The 21,978-nt window shown below is 44.8% G+C and overlaps 1 protein-coding gene across 1 annotated transcript; it reads left to right on the plus strand.

Annotated features, from left to right (window-relative positions):
- The first annotated feature begins 211 nt into the window (after positions 1–211).
- Positions 212–15,649, plus strand: LOC129324242 (plasma serine protease inhibitor-like). The gene is made up of 5 exons (XM_054971383.1): positions 212–241; positions 3,112–3,765; positions 6,875–7,145; positions 11,142–11,289; positions 15,317–15,649. Exons 2-5 carry the CDS (start codon positions 3,132–3,134, stop codon positions 15,569–15,571), a joined length of 1,308 nt encoding a protein of 435 aa, XP_054827358.1. The 5' UTR covers positions 212–241; positions 3,112–3,131; the 3' UTR covers positions 15,572–15,649.
- The last annotated feature ends 6,329 nt before the right edge of the window (positions 15,650–21,978 follow it).

The raw sequence follows: 21,978 nt of genomic DNA on the forward strand, positions 1-21,978 counted from the left end.
TGATACCCTATATTTGCTCTGTTTAATGGTTAATGATATTGTCCATCTGAGGGCCAAGCTACACATGACGAATGACACTTGAACGGCAAGTGTATTTCTCCCTGTTCACTTGCCCTCCACTCAATCCACTTGCTGTTCAAGTGTCATTCGTCATGTGTAGCTTGGCCCTCAGAAGCCTGGCAGATAAAATATCAAAACAATCCAGTTCATGAGAAAACCACAGGACTCTTTTGGACATACTGTAAGTATAATATACTTTGGTCTGCTGTTCTTCACATTCTATACAATCTCATAGATATTCATTCTGTCTGTTTTGTGAGTTAAAGATAAGAAGCCTAATTGAATGGAATTTTATTGTATGAGCAAAAAATGACATGGGCTGGATACATTGTTCTATTCTGCGTGGAGCAATATTTAACGTATAGTATCTCAGAGAGGATGTATGCATGAGAACTGCTCCCACTCTCAGTTCAGCATTCAATTACTGTACTGAATAAGGGATCTTGGTGGTAAGAGTGGACTGTAAACTAAATATGAGCAGACAGTGTGATGCGGTGGCCAAAAAGGCTAATTCAGTCTTGGGTTGTATCAAAGGGGCTATAGCATTGAAATCGCAGGAGGTCATAGCCCCTCTCTATACTGCCTTGGTCAGGCCGCACCTGGAGTATTGTGTGCAATTCTGGAGGCCTCACTTCAAAAAAGATGTGGACAAAATCGAGAGGATGCAGAGGAGAGTGACGAGGATGATCGGGGTCTGGAGACTGAGCCCTACGAGAAAAGGCTGAAGGCCTTGGGAATGTTTAGTTTGGAGAAGAGGAGGTTGAGGGGGCACATGATTGCTCTCTGTAAATATTTGAAAGGCTGTCATTTGGAGGAGGGCAAGGAGCTGTTCCAGTTGGCAGCAGAGGGTACGACCCAAAACAATGGGCTTAAATTACATGCAGAAAGGTACTGGCTGGATATTAGGAAAAACTTTTTCACTGTCAGAGTAGTTCAAAAGTGGAATCAGCTGCCTAGGGAGGTGGTGAGCTCCCCCTCACTAGTAGTTTTCAAGAAGAGGCTGGATGAATACTTGTCAGAGATGCTTTAGGCTGATCCTGCACTGGGTAGGGGGTTGGACTAGATGGTCCGTATGGCCCCTTCCAACTCCATGATTCTATGATGGCACCCAGACTTGGATAACCCACGCAAGCCTGATCTCATCAGATCTCAGAAGCTCATTAGGGTTGGCCTTAGTTAGTGATTGGATGGGAGACCTGCAACAAAGACCAGGGTTGCAGAGGCAGGCAATGACAAACTACCTCTCTCAGTCTCTTGCCATGAAAATTCTGCCAGAGGTCACCATAAGTTGGCTATGACCTGAGGGCATTCTCCACCTCCAAATGATATGGGTAGGCCAGGTTTTGAGTTTTGTAAATAACCTAATATACTGTACTTTTACTTACCTAATACCAACAAAGCCCATTGTGTGTGTGGGGGGGGGGGAGAATACAACAGGCTCTAGAAAGGGGAGGCCGGGCAGGTAGGCATTCATTCCTCCTCTGTCACTGATTCCAGCTGGTGAAGGAGGGGGGTGGGCATTGTCATCTGCTCCAAACCTGATCTGCCTGATCTCAGCCATGTGAAGGGGTGGTGGGCTTTGCTACCTGCTCCATGCCTGATACATGCCGGGTAAAGGGGGGGGCAATGGCTCCTGTTCTACACCTGACTATGGCTGGGTGAAGGGGGGCAGGCATTGCTGCCTGCTCCTCCAAGCCTGATACCAGCTGAGTGAAGGGGGTGGGCATTGCCACCTGCTCCCGGCTGGGTGAAGGGAGGAACAGGCATTGCCTCCTCCTTCGCTCCTGATCCTGACTGATGAAGGTGGGCGGTGGGCTTTACTGCCTGCTCTGCTCCTGGTCCCTGCTAGGTGAAGTGGGTACAGGCATTGCCAACTGCTCTGCTCCTGATTCCGGCAGGTTGAAGGGCGGGGGGAAGCATTGCTGCATGCTTGTTCCCTGACTCTGGCATGGTGAAGACAGGAGGGGCATTGTTGCTTGCTCAGTGGCTTATTCCGGTAAGTTGAAGAGGGTGGGCATTGCCACTTGCTCTGCTCCTTATCCCAGCTGGGTGAAGGGAAGAAGGGCATTGCCTCCTTCTCTGTGCCTGATCTCAGCTAGGTTAAGGCAGAAAGCAGACATTGCCACCTGTTCCGCTCCTAATACCAGCTGGGTTAAGGCAGGGGGCAGACATTGCCACCTGCTCCGCTCCTAATACCAACTGAGTCAAGGCAGGGGGTGGGCATTGCCACCTTCTCTGCTCCTAAAACCAGCTGAGTTAAGATGGGGGTGGGTGGGTATTGCCATCTGCTCCGCTCCTATTACCAGCTGGGTGAAGGCAGAGGGTGGGCATTGCCAACTGCTCTTCTCCTGTCCTGATCCCAACTGGTTCAAAGGGGGGAGGCATTGCCACCTGCTCTGCTCCTAATACCAGCTGGGTTAAGGTGGGGAGAGGGCATTGCCACCTGTTCTGCTCCTAATACCAACTGGGTTAAGGCGGAGGTGGGGTGGGCATTGCCACCTACTCCACTCCTAATACCAGCTGGGTTAAGGCCAGGAGAGGAAATTGCCACCCACTCTGCTCCTAATACCAACTGGGTTAAGGTGAGGGGGGGCATTGCCATCTGCTCCGCTCCTAATACCAGCTGTGTTAAGGTAGGGTGGGCATTGCCACCTTCTCCTCTCCTAATACCAGCTGAGTGAAGGCAGGAGGCTCCTGGCCTGGGCTTCCCATCATGGCACGTTTTCTGGAGGGACATGGTGCCTTGCCTGGCGTCCCATGGCAGCGCCCTCTGGTGGTGCACCAGGGTATAAAATGAGTTGTCTGAAATATGCTTACTCAGTTATATAGTAAGATACATTTCCCTCTCATGTTAACTATAAGAAAGGATAATTATTTATGTTGTGTCATTCTATGCATGGAGGAAATAATCCAGCATTCTTGCACATCTGTTTCAATGGGACTTGAAGAAGAGGTGTTCTTGACCAAATTCCATTCCTTTAAAGGCCTGTACAACTACCTTTACAAGTTAACAATGGATTCCTCCTCTAATTTCTTCTCTTTGATTTTTAGCGCAACAATTACAAATCCTAATGAAGTTCTTCATCTACCTATCCTTGATACTGATTGGTCTTCGAGTCCATTGCTATCATTTCCCATATCTACTTGATAACCACAGAAATAAAAGTGTGCCTGAACATCCGTCTTCCATTTCAGAAAAGGAACAGAAACCTTGGCATAACATAGTCCTCAACAATGCTGAATTTGCTTTCAAATTGTACAAGCAAATAGCTTCTGATCAAGGTGACAAAAATGTTTTCTTCTCTCCCCTGAGCATCTCCACAGCTTTTGCCATGCTGACCTTGGGGGCCAAATATAAAACCCAGAGTCAGATTTACAACGGACTTGCTTTTAACCTGTCAGAGATTGAGGAGGAAAAGATACATAATGGATTTCAAGATCTCATCAGTTCAGTTGACAGACAGATCAGTATAGGGAATGCCTTGTTTCTAGATGAGACATTGGATGTTCTGTGGAATTTTTCTGAGGCCATCAAAACTTTTTACAAAGCTGAACAATTTTCTACAGATTTCGTGAATCCCACAAATGCTGAAAAGCAGATAAACGATTATGTGAAAAATAAAACAAATGGAATTATAGGAGATTTAGTCAAGGGCCTCACTGAAAGAACAAAGATGGTTGTCATCAATTATATTATCCTCCAAGGTGAGTTTGAGAATAAAATTTACAATATTTATGTTACTAAAGATAATTTACAGTGCAATCCTATGCAAAGTTACTCCAGTCTAGGCTCCCTGAAATCAATGGACTTAAGAGTGGACTGGAGGTTGATAACCCTAGTTATGTATAAAGTCTGCTGAACTTTGTTCCTTCCACTACCAGACACAGCAGTTACTGAACTTTCCCTTGACATGGCATTGTCAATATACAGTTCCAAAATCAGTTTCAGCTCTGCACCTGCCTTCTTGTGGTGGAGACCGCCCTCTAGGCTTACCTGACTTGTGACAAGCCCTGGCAGGGTTTTCATGGCAAAAGACTAACAGAGGTGGTTTGCCATTGCCTGCCTCTGCAACCCTGGTCTTTGTTGGAGGTCTCCCAGCCAATTACTCACCAAGGCCGACCCTGTTTAGCTTCTGAGATCTGGCAAAATCAGGCTTGCCTGGGCTATCCAGGTCAGGAAGGATGCCTTACCTCCTAAACCTTTCATTTTCATTCTGTGTACCTCTATTCCCTTCTGCAACTCCTTCTCTCCCATGGCCCTGGCCCATTTTCAGCCTCCGTTTCAGGGCGCAATACCTGTCTTGCCATTTTCCTCTCTGGTAACATCTCCACTTCCTTCCTTGATGATTTTCAGATTCATTTAACCAGATGATAACCCATCTGACCCAGCTGCCTTTCTTCTTTCTTTCTTTCTCCCTAAATGCCCTTTTCAATTTCAGGCCACATAAATGATCTCAGGATCTACTGCACAGTGTATTTTAATAAGACTTTATGCGTGACTCCTTTTGAACCTTAGAACTCTATACAAATTTTGCGTCCCCAAGGGAAATGAACTGTTTCTATAAGTGTGGGTTCTGCACTCAGCACTCTTGTGATCACATGCCAAATTAGGAGTTGGGGGCTGAAAATGCAGAGACTGGATTGCAACATTTTCCTGGATGGTGTGTACCTAGGGTTGCCAGGTCCCTGTCCCCTCCTGGCAGGAAAGATGGGCAGCACTTAGCTGTAGGATGATCTCCATGTGCACATAAAGAGCTTGCATGCTTCCAGCACTGATGTGAAGATGTCACTTCTGGAAGTAATATCACAGTAGACATGCTCCTGAGCTTTGCATGTGGCTGATTCAGCCCACTGGGGCAAAAATTGGCCCCTGTGAAGTGTGGGAGCGCTCCCATGGCCGGTGCAATTAGATCACTTGACAAAGTGATGTCGTTGCACCCTGCCAGGAGTGTGCCTGCTATGGATTTGCCTGTATTGCCTGCAAATGAGCAAATTGTACCAAGCAAATTGTACCTGCAAACAGCAGATAACTGGGAACCCTATGTGTACCAGAAATGTTGACTGGAAGCAAACATCTCTGAGATGAGCATAGCTCTTCTTCGCACTTTTCTTGTTTACATCTGCCTGATTTCCTGGAACTTGTTGACCTTTCATGCTTTGGATCATGCTTCTGAGATTTGGCTCTTTCAGTCTGGCTGGCTGCCTCAAGACTACTCTCCCTCGATCTGATTATGCTTCTTGTAAGAAGTGAAGGACTTTTTGCTGTCCCTCCTTCTCAGGTTTCAGAGGGGGAGCAGGAGAGAGACAAAGAGGTCAAGAGTCTGTCTGTCCTTCCGTTCCACTATCCTGGAACTGTCCCCTTGAAGTATAGTTTGTTTTCTCAGGGACTTAGTTCTTGCACCACACTTCTCTTTCTTCATCCTTCATCTTGCCACAATAGATGCAGGACATGCCATTCCATAGCCCTTGACATCCTAGGCTAAATAGATAGAACAATGTGCTATCTCTGTTCTTTCCTATCATCAGTGTTCTTCCAATAATGAACTTGAATTTCTTTCCTAAAGTTTCAACCAGGCTCTTCATGAGCATTGGTTCCTCTCCATGTATGCACTCTGCAATTCAGATGCGAGCTCACAAGCTCCGCTGCACCTGCTGTGCACCTCTGCTATGACTTCTCACCACTGACACTTGGCTCAAGCTGTACCTAGCCTCATAACAAGTACATAATGTCTACTGAATCACCTTTATCACCATCATTTTTTACAGTCTTGAGAACTCCAAACATTGGTGAGACAAACTTTTCCTTTGCAAAGTCATACAGATGCTACATCAGGAAGGATTGTTCCACTGTATGCTTAGTAAGTACATCAGAGTTTTCTGTTAATTTTACTGGAACAGGCATTTCTTTTATAATTTATTTGTTTTATTATTCATTTATACCCTGACACTTCACCCCAATGGGAACTCAAAGCAGCTTGTGCCATTCTCCTCTCCTCCATTTTATCTTCACAAAGCGAGGTAGGTTAGGCTGAGAGTGCGTGAGTGGCCCAAGGTCACCTAACAAGCTTGCATGGCAGATCAAGAAGCTGAACCAGCATCTCCCAGATCCTAGTCTGATACTCTAACCATTACTCCAAACTTGCTCTTTCTTTCGTTCGTTTGTGCGTTCGTTTGTTCGTTCATTCTTTCGTTCTTTCGTTCTTTCATTCATGCACCACCACCCTACTCTTTAGCACCAGCTTCCTAATCTTGGCTTTGAGGCACTTTGCTGGTGTAGTAACAAGAACTGTTTCTATTTTATTTTACTATTATTGTTATTTACTGTTAAGTATACTCTTACTGGATAGTTTCCCCATTGTTTAATATGCCATGTTAAATTGCTTTGTTTTGTTTCAGCATTGTTTCAGCTCTGTATCGACGTTCTGCTTTTCTTGCTCTCAAATTTTTGTAATCTATTCCTATTGCATTGTTTATTGAATGTCCCAGCTATTGATTGTATTGGCTTACACTGTATAATGCACCTTGAGTCTCCGTGAGAAAGGTGGACTAGAAATAAGGTAAATTACACCAATTAATCAATCAGTCAATCAATCAATCGTTCTAGCTAAGAGGAAGTTGTGTCCCCAACTGCATCTTAACTAACATTCTTCTGCTTTACACACTAGTCTTTTTGCCATCTCACGTTCTGCTTTATGACTGAATCCCACAGTCCTGGCTTTTGGCCTTTACTGCTCTCACAGTACAGCTACTGCACACACATTTGTGCAACGGAGAATGAACATTCACGTTACCTATTCTTCCTCCCCCCTCCCAGGTGCCTGGATTAATGCTTTCAACACTAAGCAAACCAGAGAAGGAATTTTTATTTTGGATGGAAACAGAACTGAGAGTGTTGAAATGATGTACAAAAGGTCCAGTTACAACTTTCTCTATGATAAAGATCTGTTTTGCTCAGTGGTGGAAATGCCTTGTCCAGGAGGTGTCGTAGTATGGCTCGTTCTGCCAGATGAAGGGAAATTGAGACATGTGGAGCACACTTGGACAGAAAAACAGCTATCTACATGGGCAATGTCTTTTAAAACAAAGTAAGCCTTTTTGCTGTACTCTTTATATACCATTGCAATATTCCTTGATATAATATAGGATATTTATTTATTTAGATATATATACCCAAAATGGGGGCCCAAAGCAGCCCACAACTTTATTCTCCCCTCCTGTATTTTATAAAATAATGAACATCAGACTGAATGTTTTGTCTGCTTGAGGATCAAGATGGGAACCTGCGCAGACACCCTGAAGCTACGCTCCATCCTGCCACCATTTCATGCATTGTTTATTTTGGCGCAGCCTGCCAAAGTGAGCAAGGAGGAGACACCTCACCTGACTAAAGAGCCTTGCCAGAAGCTCTCAAGAGCATTCAAGACACTGCCCCAGGCTGCAGTGCTAAGGCATTTGTTCATTAACTCGCTGAGATTTCATCGCCGTATCTGGTGCATTTCTGTCTTCTGTGTGCAGCTGAAAAGTCCCTGGTGGTGATGCACATCCTGATAAGGCCGTCATTTTTTAACAAGGGCAGGTAGTTAGCCCACCTTTTATGGCTATTCTCCTAACTCTGGGCAGAGAAGTTCCCATGGTGGATTACTGGGAGTATCACAGTTTGTAATCTCCCTTGGGTGACTGAACTGAGTGCTAACTCAGCTACCTTTTGATGCTCTCATTGTGCCTTAACCTGTGTCGGATCTGTTGGAGCAAATGTTCAGGAGTGGAATCTTGTATCCATCCTGCTGAAAAAACACTTGCAAGTTTGGCATCTAGTTTATGGATCAAATTGAGGTTGTGCTCTTTTTTTGATGAGACTCTGCCTCCAAGATTAAGATTGGACTAAACTACTGTAATTAGGTTTGCCAACCTCCAGGTGGGAGTTGAAGTCTCCTGGAGTTGTTCTCCTGGAGAACAACTGATCTCCACACTACAGAGCTCAGTTCCCTTGGAGAAAATGGCTGCTTTGGAGGATGAACTCTATAGCATTATACCTCCCTGAGTCCCCTTCCCTCCCCAAACTGTGCCCTCCCCAGGATCCACCCCCAAATCTCCAAGAAATTCCCAGCCCAGAGTTGGTAATCCTAGTTGTAAACTCCCAGCTACCCTGAGCTCTGTATTCATTCCCTCACCTCATCTTACCTCCCTAAACTTGCCCTGTGTGTCTTAGTTGGGCAAATCTGGAAAGAACCCCAAATTTCGTTTCAGCTAAAGGGTTGTTTCATCTAGAGGACTGATTCAATCCAGTGTGCACAGGACCTTTCAGCCTGAACACGCTTTACAATCTGTGTATATCAGATATTGGCCCATTTGCCAGCAAGAGCAGAATATTTTGTTAGAAATAGCAATGTCTGGTGTACTGCAGTAGCAAGAAGGAAGAAGAGCCTACCATGCAGGGGGCAGCAAGGATCACTTAGTTAGGACAGTGAGAGCAGCACCTCTCTTGTTTCCTGGGGGTCATTTCCTTGTCTTGTCTCCTATTGGGCTAAACAGGGCAATATCCTGCTTCTTCTCTCTCCTGCCACACTTCTTCTCTCTCTCTGCAAGATGTAGTCAGATAGCTAGGGTCTCTCTCTCTCTCCCTCTTTCCCTCAAGTATGTAACTTCCTCAAATAAAGCTTTTGCCTCTCTAATCAGCTCAGCGTTTATTCCGCAGCATTATTTACACTTGCTCTAACATATTTATGCCAAGAATGTTTAGAGAATCCGATTCCTGACCACTGACATTTCTGAATCACACTTTTCAGTATGATTTCTGCTACAGCTTTACACACAAATTAATTGAATAACTGTTTTTATAAAACTTCCATTTTCCTTAATGGAGAAAGGCAAGATTATAGTCTTATAAAGAAACAAAAAAATAAAATTGGTTAGATGCCTCTGTTTTGGTCTAAAGGGCCAAACTATAGTCTCAGGTTAGGATGAAAGCATCACGCTGGAAACCAAACACATTATATTTTAAAATAAGTCATTCAGCATCTTTTAATTCTTTTCTCCGTTTCAGTTCTCCTTATTCTATTAATTTCCTATACAGCTTTGAATTTGAAATCTGAGACGCAGTATGGTGTAGCAGTAGTGTCAGACTAGAAGCTGGGAGATCCAAGTTTGAATCCCCTCTTTACCACGGAAATTTCCTGGGAGACCTTGAGGCAGTCATAGACTCTCGGCCCATGACAACAAAGTTGTCGCAGGGATAAAATGGAGGGGAGGAAAATTATGTGAGCTGCTTTAAGTTCCTACTGGAGAAAAAAAAGGTCATAAATGAAGTAAATAATAAATACAATTACTGATATGGCCCATGCATATTTGCACTTACTGGGAAACGAGCAGCTCCACAGGGCCATATAAATTTGCAGAAAACTCAAAACCACCTCTCCTCACGCTGTGATCCCAGTAGGAATCAGGGTCCCAGGAGCTGATATTTGAAGTAAAAGCTGCTTGGAGCTCTGTTCACATAATGCCCTGCGTATCATCTGGTACGATCATCACATTGGAAGGAGAAGAAAAGGGTATCTATAGGGCCACCAGGCTCTCTCTACTCCACCTTTCCAACTGACTCCTTGACTCGTTTGCAATCTGTCAAAATCTATCAATCTATCAAAATATCAGAACCAGGCTATTCTGTGGACCATACCTGGGTGCAACAATTGCCATGTAAAAAAACACCAAAACATGTCCATTTGCACCTGAAAGTGAGCTTCAAGCAGCCTGGCCTGCCTTCAACAAGAAACACCACTGAATTGCACTAAAAAAAACAAGCCATATGTGGAGATCTGGTGTCATGGCACCAGTGGCAGCTATTCTGATGCAGTGTACTAACATGCTCCCCAAGTAGGGTTGCCATTCCCCCGGCTGAGACGGGGGATCCCCCGATCCCACCCTTCCCACCCCAATCCCACTTACCCACCTGGCGCTCTCTGGGGTGCCCCCTCCCCGGGGAGTGAGGCGCTCCCCTGGGTGGGAGGACCGCTCCTGCACCACGAGAGCAGGCGACGGTGGCACTGAAAGCAGGCTGCTCTCGATGCTGCTGCTGTCAGCATCGCCTGCTTATGCCGCTGCCGCTAGCTCTCGCAGTGCGGGAGCTGCAGCGCTGGTGAAAGTGGCTTACAGCGGCAAGAGCAAGTGGTGGCGGCAGCGGCGGCAGTGGCAGCAAGAGCGGCTCGCTGTTGCCAGTGCCAGTGCCTTCCGTGAGTGACATCTTCATGCACGCCAAGGCGTGCACGTGAGAAGTTGAAAAAAGAAAAAAGGTAGGGTGGGTGCCAGGATCCCAGTCCCCCATCTGGGGACACGAGGGACCTAGCAACCCTATCCCCAAGTGTTCTACCATGCCTGCAGTTCTGTAGACAAATTAAAGTGCCCCATAACCCACTGGACCCACCTAAACCCTGCATCAGCTCCTTAATCTTCTGGGATTCCTCCGTCTATAAGAAACTCAGTTCCCGCTCTCTGCTAACCAGCACCCCTAAAAATGGTAATGTTTGTACCTATTGCTCGAATTCCCCTCCATAACCAGTTGAATCCCTAACTCTTCAGCAAGAGCCTGCAAACCCAGCAGAAAGCATAAACTCTCCATTGACCCAACTGGACTGGCAAACCAAAAATGATCCAGGAAGTGCACCAAATAGAGTTACCAACTCCAAGTTAGGAAATTCCTGGAGATTTTGAGGGTGGAGCCTGGAGAAGGCAGGGTTTGGCGAGAGGAAGAACCTCAGCAAAATGCTAGAGCATCTACTGTGTCACTTCCAGTTTTCACAGGAAGTGGCCCTGGCCTCCATTTCCTCTTGGGAGTTGATGGCTCCAGCCTGGCAACCTTGAAGCCAATCCATGCTGCCCACTATTTCTTCTCTAGTTAAGACAATCTCTGATGCCACAGAGGAAGAGAGGAAAACAAACTTCAGATGAACAAAGAACTTAGCATAATGTACAAAATTTATACGCCAAAATGAAAATCCTAACATAATTCCTTTTAATTGTATGCCATTTACACTGTTGTATGTTGTCTAAGTAAAATCACTTGTTATCTTTTGCTTTTTGTTAAACAGAAACCTAATACTGATCCTTCCAAAATTTAATGTTTCTGCATCCCATGATATCAAAGCCATTCTGCAGCGTATGGGCATGTTGGACGTTTTCTCTAAGAAGGCTGATTTTTCTGGAATAACTGGAAAGCGCAACCTGTGGGTGTCTGAAGTAAGTATGTGGGAGGAATTGGCAATAAACATTGCATTGACAATTGCATGAAATCAAGTACAGGTTTCTTTTGACACTTCACGCTAAAGTAATTCACAGTATAACCAGTAAGCACTGGTTTGAATTAACTGATTATACAAGAATTGCTGAAGAGCTGAGGATGACTTTCTGACAAATAAACCCAGATGTCAGCTATAAATGTCCTGAAATACATGATATGACTGTGCAAAGAAGCTTTTAGTAGACCTGGGCCGTTTCCACATGGTCTATAAGTAGTGCGAGACTCACTGGAAGGCTGCCAGCTTCCTCACGCGAGTTTTAACACCATCCGACTACAAAATGCCATAAATCACCGTTTGTGACGTTTTGTAAACAGATGGCGTCAAAAATCGCGCAAGGAAGCCGGCAGCCTTCTGTGAGTCTCGCGCTACTTATAGACAGTGTGGGCCTGCATCAAAGCTATTAAGTTACGTATGACCCTTGGTAGGACAGTTTTGGCCCCTAAAGAAAAAACTGAAGTATTGTCAACTGGTGGAGATGGTGAAATTCTTCTATTTTTCTGTGAAAGACCTTTTTATTTCAGAACAGAAGCAAGCCCAGAATAAACAAAATTCACAAAGAGACAGATACACATATACACAACATTTCACAGCAGTGAACCCACATCTCTGTTAGCCTAACAAGTTAACAAGATGTAAGGTACTGTACACATTTTCAGCACACATTAAATACCTTTTACAAGCAAAAGAACTCTGATGTAAGGACTGTGATAACTCACATGGTTACTTTATCTCTTGAGCTCAGATCAAAACCGAGAGTTCACTGTTCCTGGTTTTATCTAACCACAGTATTTGTTTGATTAAAACTTTGTGTATCTTGTTTTAGGACAGAACATGCAATTTGCAATCTCTGGTGTCATATGTGACAAGTATTTCACCAAACAAAGAACATGATACAGAAATTAAGACATCTTAAATTTAATAGAAACTAGCCCTGTTCACCAGTTACAGTGAATACACAATCTGTGTACAATGTACACTTGATTGCTCTTTGTACGAGCAATGGTCAATTCATATACAGCTTAACATGTCATATAAACCCCACATTTATTGTACTGGTCCCTGGTTTCATTTGTAAAGTGAATGTTCGTGGATTGCTTCTAACAAGCCGATGTACACGAGCACAGGCAGGATATACATGCATTGGCTGTAACATGCAAGCAAGCTAGTATCATTTCATGTGCAGCGGTATAACTAGTCACCCTAAAAAACGAACTGACCAAGTTGAGGACCAGGGTGCTTTCTGTTGATGATGAGGACACATGGAGGCACAGAAAGAGGCAAACAGGGGCCCCTATGGCAATTTCCATTAGCGCAGAAGGGGAGCCTGAACCCCTCCTCACCCCTATTAGCATTCTGGAGTCAAATGGAGCAACGATGTGTTTTCAACTTGAGTTCCCAGTTCATACCTGTGAGTGCACGTTTGGTTGGGCACCTCAAACCTGATGGGTCACTCACAGATCAAACATGGGACATGGAGGGTCAATTAAAATAAAGTACTTGCCTCCTATGTTCACCTATCGTGCTGAAAAATGATGAGATTTTCTGTCCCAATGCAGAAACTGGCAGAGCTGTTCTCTAAAAATTGCCCACAAACATATTGATTGGCGGAAACATTTAGTAAATCACCCCCAGTGCGACCTGGAGCTTCCACGTTGCACCAGAAAATGGCATCTTTTCTGGCATGATACAGAAGCTTCATGTGTGTGCCTCCCTGGCAGGTGCTTCTCCCCACTCCCAGCCAGGTGACCAGAAGTGGGATGCAGGGGCTGGGGACTGGGAATCCCCCAGGCCCAGCTGGGGGTAGGCAGCCCTGGTCACACATAGTGTGTACTTTGCCCATCAGTCTCAGGAGATCTTGACAGTTTCATATTTCATGCAAAAAATAGGATGGACAATCTGCACTCTATGTTTAAATGTAAAGCTGCTGTAGCACAGTGGTTAAATGGTTCAGCTGCAAATCATCACTCTACTGGTTCAAATCCCACTACTGCGTTGAGCTCAGTAGGTGGCCTTGGGTAAGCCACTCTTCTCAGCCCCAGCTCCCCAGCTGTATTGTGAGGATAATAATAACACTAACTTGTTCACCGCTCTGGGTGAGGCACTAATCTGTCTTGAAGAGGGGTATATAAGTGCAGTTATTATTAGCAAGTCACAGTGAACTCATGGCAACCTCATGGCTCCACCCCTTGGCCTCCTCCCTGTGGGATTCCGCAAGGCTCTGTCTTGTCCCCCATGCTTTTCAACATTTGTGTAAAGCCACTGAAAGCAGGCATCCAGAGATGCAGGCTGAGTTGCCACCAATATGCAGATGACACTAAGCACTATCTTGCACTTCCAGCAGATAATGTCAGGCTATGGGTGACAGACTATGGCAGACAGATCCCTGTACCATTGCAACAAGAAATCCAGGCTCTTGGTTAAATGGCTTTATTCAGAAATCAAATCATTTCCATAGATATGTCCATAGGATTACTCAGAAGCAAGGTAAGCATCTGAGCAGTAACAGCAAGATTGACAGGAATAGTAACATGTGGGAAGATCCTTCCTCTTAAACATACACAGTTGCTCTTTCCCCCTCCCAACAGTAAACAGGACTTTTGGTGTGAATTTGTCCTGATAACGTCTCGCATATTTGCACTATCAAGTCGAGACACTGAGAAAACAAGAGATCAAAGTCAAGAAACATAGCAATGCATGGGAGTGAGCAGTCTACAAGGTCACGACCAAGCACTGAAAGTTGTTACAGTCCGTTAGATAAGCTCCTGCAATAAGCCTGTGAAAGAAGCAGTTATGGCATTGGCAATATGACATCAAGTTCCAGCATGAAACATTGGTTCAGAACAACAGGTCAGTATTAGCATTAGCATTGGCATGGATGGGGCTCAGACATGACAGATCCCAGGAAAGCAGTGGGAACTGTGAACAGGTGTTTGGAGGCAATTTTGCAGTGGATGTGAGCTAACAAGCTGAACTTTAATCCTGACAAAATAGAGGTGCGGCTGGTGGAGGGAAGGTCTGACCTAGGAAATGGGTTATCTCTTGTTCTAGGTGGGATTGCACTCGCTATAAAAAAAGCAGGTTCATAGCTTGGGAGTGCTGCTAGATCTGGGCCTCCTGTTGAATATACAGGTGCCAGCAGTGATCAGGAGTGCCTTTAACCAGTTCCAGCTGGTGAAGACTGTCCAGAAACTGCAATTGGTACAGAAGGCAGCAGCCAGAGTGTTGACTGGAGTTGTAGGGATCACATCACTTTAGTCTTGTCCCATCTACTCTGGGTCCCAGTTTGCTTCTGGGCCCAATTCAAGGTGCTGATATTTGACCTTTAAAGCCCTATAAAGCTTGGAACCAGCATATCTTAGGGACTGCCTTCTCCCATAAGAACTTACCCATCCACTTCAGTCATCTTCAGAGTTCTTGCTTCAGGTGCCCCCATTATCTGTGACTAGTTTGGTGGCAACCCAAGAAATGGCCTTCCTAGTCGTGACACCAATACTTTGGAACTCCCTCCCCAGGTAGACTTGCTTAACTCCCTCTGTCATTGTCTTCTACCAGCAGGTGAAAACAATGTTTCGTTTGGTATATCCCAGTAGACTCTTATTGACCCTCTTCCCCAGTTGTGTATGTGTGTTTGTATGTCTCTATCTTTTATTTATTTATGCATTTTAAATGTTATTTTAAGGTTTCAGTATCATTTGTTCACCACCTTGGGGACCTTACATTGGATTGAAAGGAGGCCTACAAATGTTTTAAATAAATCAGTTCTGCTTCATGGAGTTTTTAACACAAGAGAGGAGCAGTGATGGTTTGCCATTGTCTTCTCTGAACAGCAGTCCCATTCTGCTTTGATCTCCCATCCAAGCTCTAGACCCTGCTTAGCTTCTAAATTTGGATCAGGCAGAGCTAATCTGTGCCAGTCAGGCTGCTACTATATCATTAGGTCATCGGGATTTGTTCTTTCTCTGCAGGCTCTTCAGAAATCTATGGTGGTTGTTCAGGAGAAAAGTATTATTTCACCCCAGAGTGTAATTGACGTTAGAAATGGATCACAGATATCTGAAAATATGAAAAATTACTCTCACATGATATTTAACAGACCGTTCCTGATGATTGTTTTTGACAAGACAATACAAACTATCCTTTTCATGGGAAAAATACAGAATCCAGCCAAGCAATCAAGTGAATCTGTTGTAACTGCAAAACTATCTTTTTTCCAGGATTAAAAAAAATGGGATTTTGACCTTCATACTACAATTGCAAGTGTATCAATCAAGCCCCAGTGGTACCATTACAAATTCTGCTGTATAAGACACTGAGTACAAAGCATTTGTGCAATAAAATGATTGTAAAACATTGTATTCTTTTAGATTGACCACATTTACCACCATTTTGAACTAAAACACATTTGAAACGAGGCATACTTTTAAAATTCTCATCCCTATAAGTCTGATTCAAAACATCAAACAGAGGGTGGTGCTGGGGGAGAGACTGCCCGCATGCCAACCGTTGGAGTGTGGTGTCCCACAGGGGGCGATACTCTCTCCCCTGTTGTTCAATCTTTATATGTGCCCCCTCGCCCAGTTGGTGCGGAGTTTCGGACTGGGTTGTCATCAATATGCAGATGACACCCAGTTGTATCTGTTGATGGGTAGCCAACCTGACTCTGCCCCTGACACCTTGTTGAGAGCTCTGGAGGCCATGTCTGAGTGGGTAGAACAGAGCAGGCTGAAGTTGAATCCCGCAAAGACGGAGGTCCTGTAATTGGGCCATGGACTGTCGGAGGCAGAGATCCTTCTCCTGACCTTTGCGGGGGCACCACTTGTGCCCATACCATCAGTTAGGAGTTTGGGCATGATTCTGGATTCCTCCTTGTCTACGGAGGTCCAGATCACGGCTGTGGCTCAGGCGGCCCTTTTCCAACTTCGGCAGGCCCAGCAACTGGCGCCCTACCTCTCAGCTCAGGACCTAATGACAGTGATCCATGCAATGGTCACCTCCAGGTTAGACTACTGTAACTTGCTTTACGCAGGGCTGCCCTTGGGCTTGATCCGGAAACTTCAATGGGTCCAGAATGCTGCTGCGCGTGTCCTAACTGGAGCTTCGTGTAGGACATACATTACGCCTTATCTTGCAGCAGCTTCACTGGCTCCCAGTAGAATTCTGGATCCGGTTCAAGGTGTTGGTTTTGACCTATAAGGCCCTAAACAGACTGGGACCAGCATAACTAAGGGACCGTCTCTCCCTGTATGTGCTCCAGAGAGCACTTCATTCAACTGGAAAACATCTACTGGTGGTCCCTGGCCCTAGGGAGGCTCAGCTGGCCTCTACCAGGGCCTGGGCCTTTTCGGTCCTGGCCCCAACCTGGTGGAACTCTCTGTCTGAGGACACTCAGGCCCACCAGGATCTTGTATCATTTAGGCGAGCCTGTAAGACAGATGTTCTGCCAGGCATATGGTGGAGGCTAATTTGAGCCCATCATTGCCTAGCCTTCCACTGGTCTCCCTCTACAAGGGGTATGGAGAGTCCACTCCCGCTGGTTGCCCCCAAAGGGGCACAGTATTTTATCTGTTTTTAATTGATTTTAAGTTGTATTTTAATCAATGTTGTACCTTGCCCTGAGCCCACCTGCGGGGAGGGCGGGTTAAAAATAAAACAAATAAATAAAAATAAATAAATTTTAGTATTTTTACTCTGCATTTCTCCACAGTGAAAACTAGGATTACCTCCTGCTGGCAGCCCCTGCCACTGCTTGATATGGCAGCAGGGGGGAAATGCAAGGAAAATCACCATCACTCTGGTAAAACCATAGAGTTTCAATGGAATCCCAGAGTGTCGGCCCAAGATGATGACATGTCTTTAAGTTTTGCACCTGAAGTGACGTTTTCACCTTCAGAGTGAAGGTGATTTGCATTTCCATGCCTCCCCAAGCTTCCTGGCAGCACTTTCCTAGAGGAGAGTCTAACTGGCTTGCAAAAATCCAATCTAAATGAACAAACAGCAAAACAAAGTCCATTGAACTACATCCTAGACTAGTTCTGGATCCACTGGGCTAGCTCACTCAGGACCACAGGCTGTGAACCACTGGCAAAGGGCCAAGGGCTAAGTGCAATTCAGTTCTGGACAAAAGACTTATGCCTCTGACCATGCTTAGGCTTAAATACCTGCCAAGAGGAAGAGAAATACAAGCTCAGGCTAGGGCTAAAGCAACTGGCCAAGATGTTTCCAATAATTCTCCTTCCTTCAAATTTGCTTGCTTGCTTGCTTGCTTGCTTGCTTGCTTGTTTGTAGTCTGCCTTTCTCAAAGAGATTCAGGGTGGATTACACAGTGTGAGTCTGTACAGTCAATTTCAAAGACATTTCAATAAACAATGTGATTGGGTATCTAAGTGTTTGCAAAGCTTAAAAACTAGCAGGAATCTAATACAGAATTGAAGGAATGCTAAACAGAGCATAAGCAAGCAATTCTATTAAACAACACAGAAACTGTCCAATGGGATCATACTTACAGCAACAGACACAGTACATAGAAGTAAAGTCTATAGTCCCTATGCCTTTACTTATGCATCTTTTTGGGACCACTTTCCTATAGTGCAGCCCTCCTATCTGAGTAAAACGCCTTCTTGAATAATTCAGTTTTGTATTGTTTATGGAAAGGCAGGTGAGTGGGAACTTTCCTGACCTCTTCAGGTAGGCCATTCTATAGGGTGGGTATGACCACGGAGAAAGCATGTGTATGGGCAGCTGTTGATTTTGTCCTTGTGCAAGGTGGCACCTGTAGAAGGCCCTGTTCAGATGAGTGAAGATGCCTTGGTGGAAATTCATTCTTGTTTCTCCCTTGAGCAAAGAACAAAGTTTCTGTTTTATTACATACATTTTTGCACGACATTTTACAGATTTTGTATAATACATAATGCAGCAATCCCAGCTACGGTCAATGGCCGTTACAACCGGATGCCGTACTTTGCTGTCCCGGAAGGAGAAGGGGCAACCCCTCCTTTCCTGACATCTGAGCACCAAGATGGGGGTGGAGCCAGGTGCATTAGAGTGCACTCCACCTGGCGGCGCTTCAGTCTGCGCCTCATGCTCAGCCCAACCTCCTCACCCTGTAGCAGGGCAGGCTTAACTGGTCACTGTTCCGGGGCCAGGTAGGAATATTTTTCCATTCCACCAAATCAGCCTCAGTGAAAGGGTTTTTTTCGCCTACCTTGCTCTACATGCAGTGGTTGTGGTAATTGGATTCAATGGTACCATAATATAATTAGGTCACTGGCAGGTTGAAGTTGGGGAAATGATAGGGGCTGGTGAGCACTCTTGGCATATCCCCATTGGTGGAAAATTGGGGTCTGTCAGGAGCGGCTGGGGCTTCACATCCACCAGCTGTTGTAAGGATCTGCCAAGTTGCTTTCCAAAAGATGCCACTGGGTTGATAGAGCTTTATTGAAAAGTTGCCAGTATCAGGATCTTACAAGGTTCATTGTCAGGAATGAGACACAACCATGTCTCAAGAGCATATATCATTCACAGGCAAAGATTCCCCCCACTTTCCTAGGCTGGCTAGTCCTGCTGGGAACTATCTGCACCGGGGAGGACACAGGGTTCAAGGTTATGTGGGCTCCTTTCCCAGAGGCTAGGAGCAAGCACAGTCTAAGAGAGATAAGGCCAGAAAGAATTCACACCCTGGGAGAGTGGAGAAACACAGCTGCAACAGATAATCATAACATAATCTCCAGCCCCACCCCTGGTATGGGTGTGGCAGATGCTGCCAGCATCTTGACGGCTGCAAGAGCAGAATAACTGATGAGATCTCTGGACAAGTCCTCTCAGGGTCCACGGCTTGGGGTGTTTTTGTTTGTTTGTTTGGTTGGTTTTTTATTTTTAAAAAAATCCCTCTACTTTTTTTTTAATAAAGAAGAAAAAGATTTAATACAAGAAATGATAAAACCATAACATGCAAACAAGAAAGGGATTAAAATTAAACCCTCTACAGAGGGGAACCTGTCTGGCCTTCCCTGTCAGACTCTTATACACACTCTCCTTCAAAATCCTGTCAGCAACCAACTGGCTCCGCTTAGGAAACCTCTTGGAAGTGGCGCTCTGTCACAGGGAGCCACCCCCTTCCACTAGGGCCACCCTGATCCTGCAGCCGCCCAGCACAAGGTGGGAGGGAGTCACCATTGTCAGGCTTTTTCAGCTCCACCATGTGTCAGACAAGTGGGGGCTGCTGCTGCTCCCCACATTTCTAGAGCCGGTGGCTGCGAGGTTGCGGCCCCCATGCCTATAAAACCAGTGGACCCTGCCTGCACCATGGCAAGTCAGTATCCCCCAGACCCCACAAGTTGGGTGGGTGCATGCATACCAGGTTGCAGCTGCAACAACCATGCTCCTTCCCTCGCCCATTTGTTCCCATTCCAACAACATAATCATTGGCCCTAATAACACCAGTTATACCATCTCAGGTTCATTCACTTGTTCAACTTCCAATGTTATATATGCTATCAAGTGTTAGCAATGCTGGTCCGCTCTCTATAGGGGACAAATTTGCAAATAATATATGGACATAAATCTGGCATTAAAAGTCACAACTGTCAAAAACCAGTGGGAGAACATTTTCATCTTCCAGGACATTCCATTGCTGACCTAAAAGAATGTCCTAACTGTTGATCACATTGTATTTTGCTCTGTGAATGCCCTCGCTATTGGTCATATTCTATTCACTTGCAGGGTGTAATCTGCCTTGGATCTCAGTGGGAAAGGCAGCCTATAAATAAATAAACAAACAAACAAACAAATAAGAGAAGATTCCAATGTGAGATTGCTGAAACTGAGCATTCACAAGTTCAGAACAGTGCAAAATGTTTTTAGTACTTTAACCAGTGGAAATGACTACCAAATTCCTTAACTAATCCAAGCATTAAGCTATTAAAGACCTCAAACAAAAACATTAATAATGAGCTAAACGTGAATAAAATTTCTTTGTGTTAGAATTCCAAACACAGGCTCTGTTGGGGCTGCAGAGGGAGCTTAGGAGGACGTGAAGCTCCTTGAAGCCATTGACAAGATTACTCCTTGTCGGCCTCCCCCGCCCTTGGGAGGAAGCCAGCCCTGTGGCTTACTGCACAACTGGGCGACTTAAAGAGGGCTAGAAGATGTCTAGAAAGATGCTGGCAGAAATCCTGCACTGAATCCGATACAGAGTGCTATAGAGCCCATGGGGAAACCAATGAAGCTGCAGCGATAGCAGCAAAGAAAGATCCCATTCTCCTCGCTTTCTGAAAACAATGTAAAACTGAATGATTTTGAGGGCTTTTTGCTCAGATAGGAGGTCTTCACTATAGGGAAGTAGTCTCAGAGAGATACGGACCCTGGCCTTTACTACTATCTGTTAATTGAAGCTTGATCCTACTGGGTAGTTCTATGTTTGTTTAACATGTCAGTCTTGGAATTGCTTCTACTCAGTTTCAACATTTCTTCCACTCTGTATTGGATGTCTGCTGGTTTTAAATCTTTGCAGATATGCATATATATTCCCCATTACATTGTTTATTGAAATGTCCTTGAAACGGACTACACTGACTTACACGGTCTAATCCATTTTGAGATTCAGTGAGAAAAATAAACTACAAACAAACAAATAAAATGAGCCTTCGACGTCTATTATAAATCTGTTGCTAACTCAAGTCACCTTATCACAGACGTCCCTTTCGGGAACACCTGGCCACTCATGAATTAGGGTGACTATGCTGTAACAGCCACACAATTATTTAAGATAGCCAGCCTTTTTTCCCGCCCCAAAAAGGGAGAATTCTTACTGACAATTATGTCTCCATACAGAAAATTAAAAAGGGATCAAAGCAATGCGTCCTTTTAGTAATAATAAAAATAAAATAAAGTGAAATAGCTGTATATGGAACAGAATGAACGAGCATAGTTATGTCAGAATAGTCTTTTTAGATTCATTTCAGGCTTGCACTCTCGCTCATCCTTTGGTAATCAGGAATCAGTAACTGTTCTGAAAACATTCCATGGTTTACACTTTGCAACAGAACAGTGAAATGTACTGGAACAAGGTTGTCTCTCACCAAAAGACATGTTGACCGCAAAAGCTGCAGAGAGATCTGTTCTCCAGAAATGTGGGCCAAGTTCACAGGGCCATAGAACACTGAAAGCTGAAGGAAGTCTGTCAAAAATCAAAGGTCAATCTGGAAATCTCACAAAGTCTAGGAAGACTAAGAAATCATGGCTTCAACAACCATCCTTCAGCCACTCAAAGAGGTAGTGATCTATCCACTACTTAAAAAACCATCCCTAGACAAAAATGATATGGCCAATTATTGGCCAATCTCTAATCTGCTCTTTCTAGGCAAATTGATTGAGATAGTAGTAGCAGACAAATTTCAGGTCTTCTTGGATAACTCTGGTGCTCTGGACCCTTTTCAACTCTGAATTCAAGCTACAGTAGAGGACAGAAATGGCTCTGGAGGATTCAGTGGATGATCTCAGTCTGAATGTAGAGTGACAAATGCCATATGTCTTTGTTGCTTCTCCTGGATCTAACTGAATAACAAAGAATGTGACCAACTAACTACAAAAGCATGAGAAATCAATACAAAATCAATCTGAAAATAATGAA

The sequence above is a fragment of the Eublepharis macularius genome, chromosome 2, assembly GCF_028583425.1.
Source record: "Eublepharis macularius isolate TG4126 chromosome 2, MPM_Emac_v1.0, whole genome shotgun sequence".
Lineage (NCBI taxonomy): Eukaryota > Metazoa > Chordata > Lepidosauria > Squamata > Eublepharidae > Eublepharis > Eublepharis macularius.

What these genes read in the sequence shown, in the direction of transcription:
- LOC129324242 (XM_054971383.1), top strand. Translation starts at nt 3,132, where the DNA reads ATGAAGTTCTTCATCTACCTATCCTTGATACTGATTGGTCTTCGAGTC. An exon ending in CAATTATATTATCCTCCAAG is followed by an intron (nt 3,766 to 6,874) that starts GTGAGTTTGAGA and finishes CCCCCCTCCCAG; the next exon opens with GTGCCTGGATTAATGCTTTC. An exon ending in GCAATGTCTTTTAAAACAAA is followed by an intron (nt 7,146 to 11,141) that starts GTAAGCCTTTTT and finishes TTTGTTAAACAG; the next exon opens with AAACCTAATACTGATCCTTC.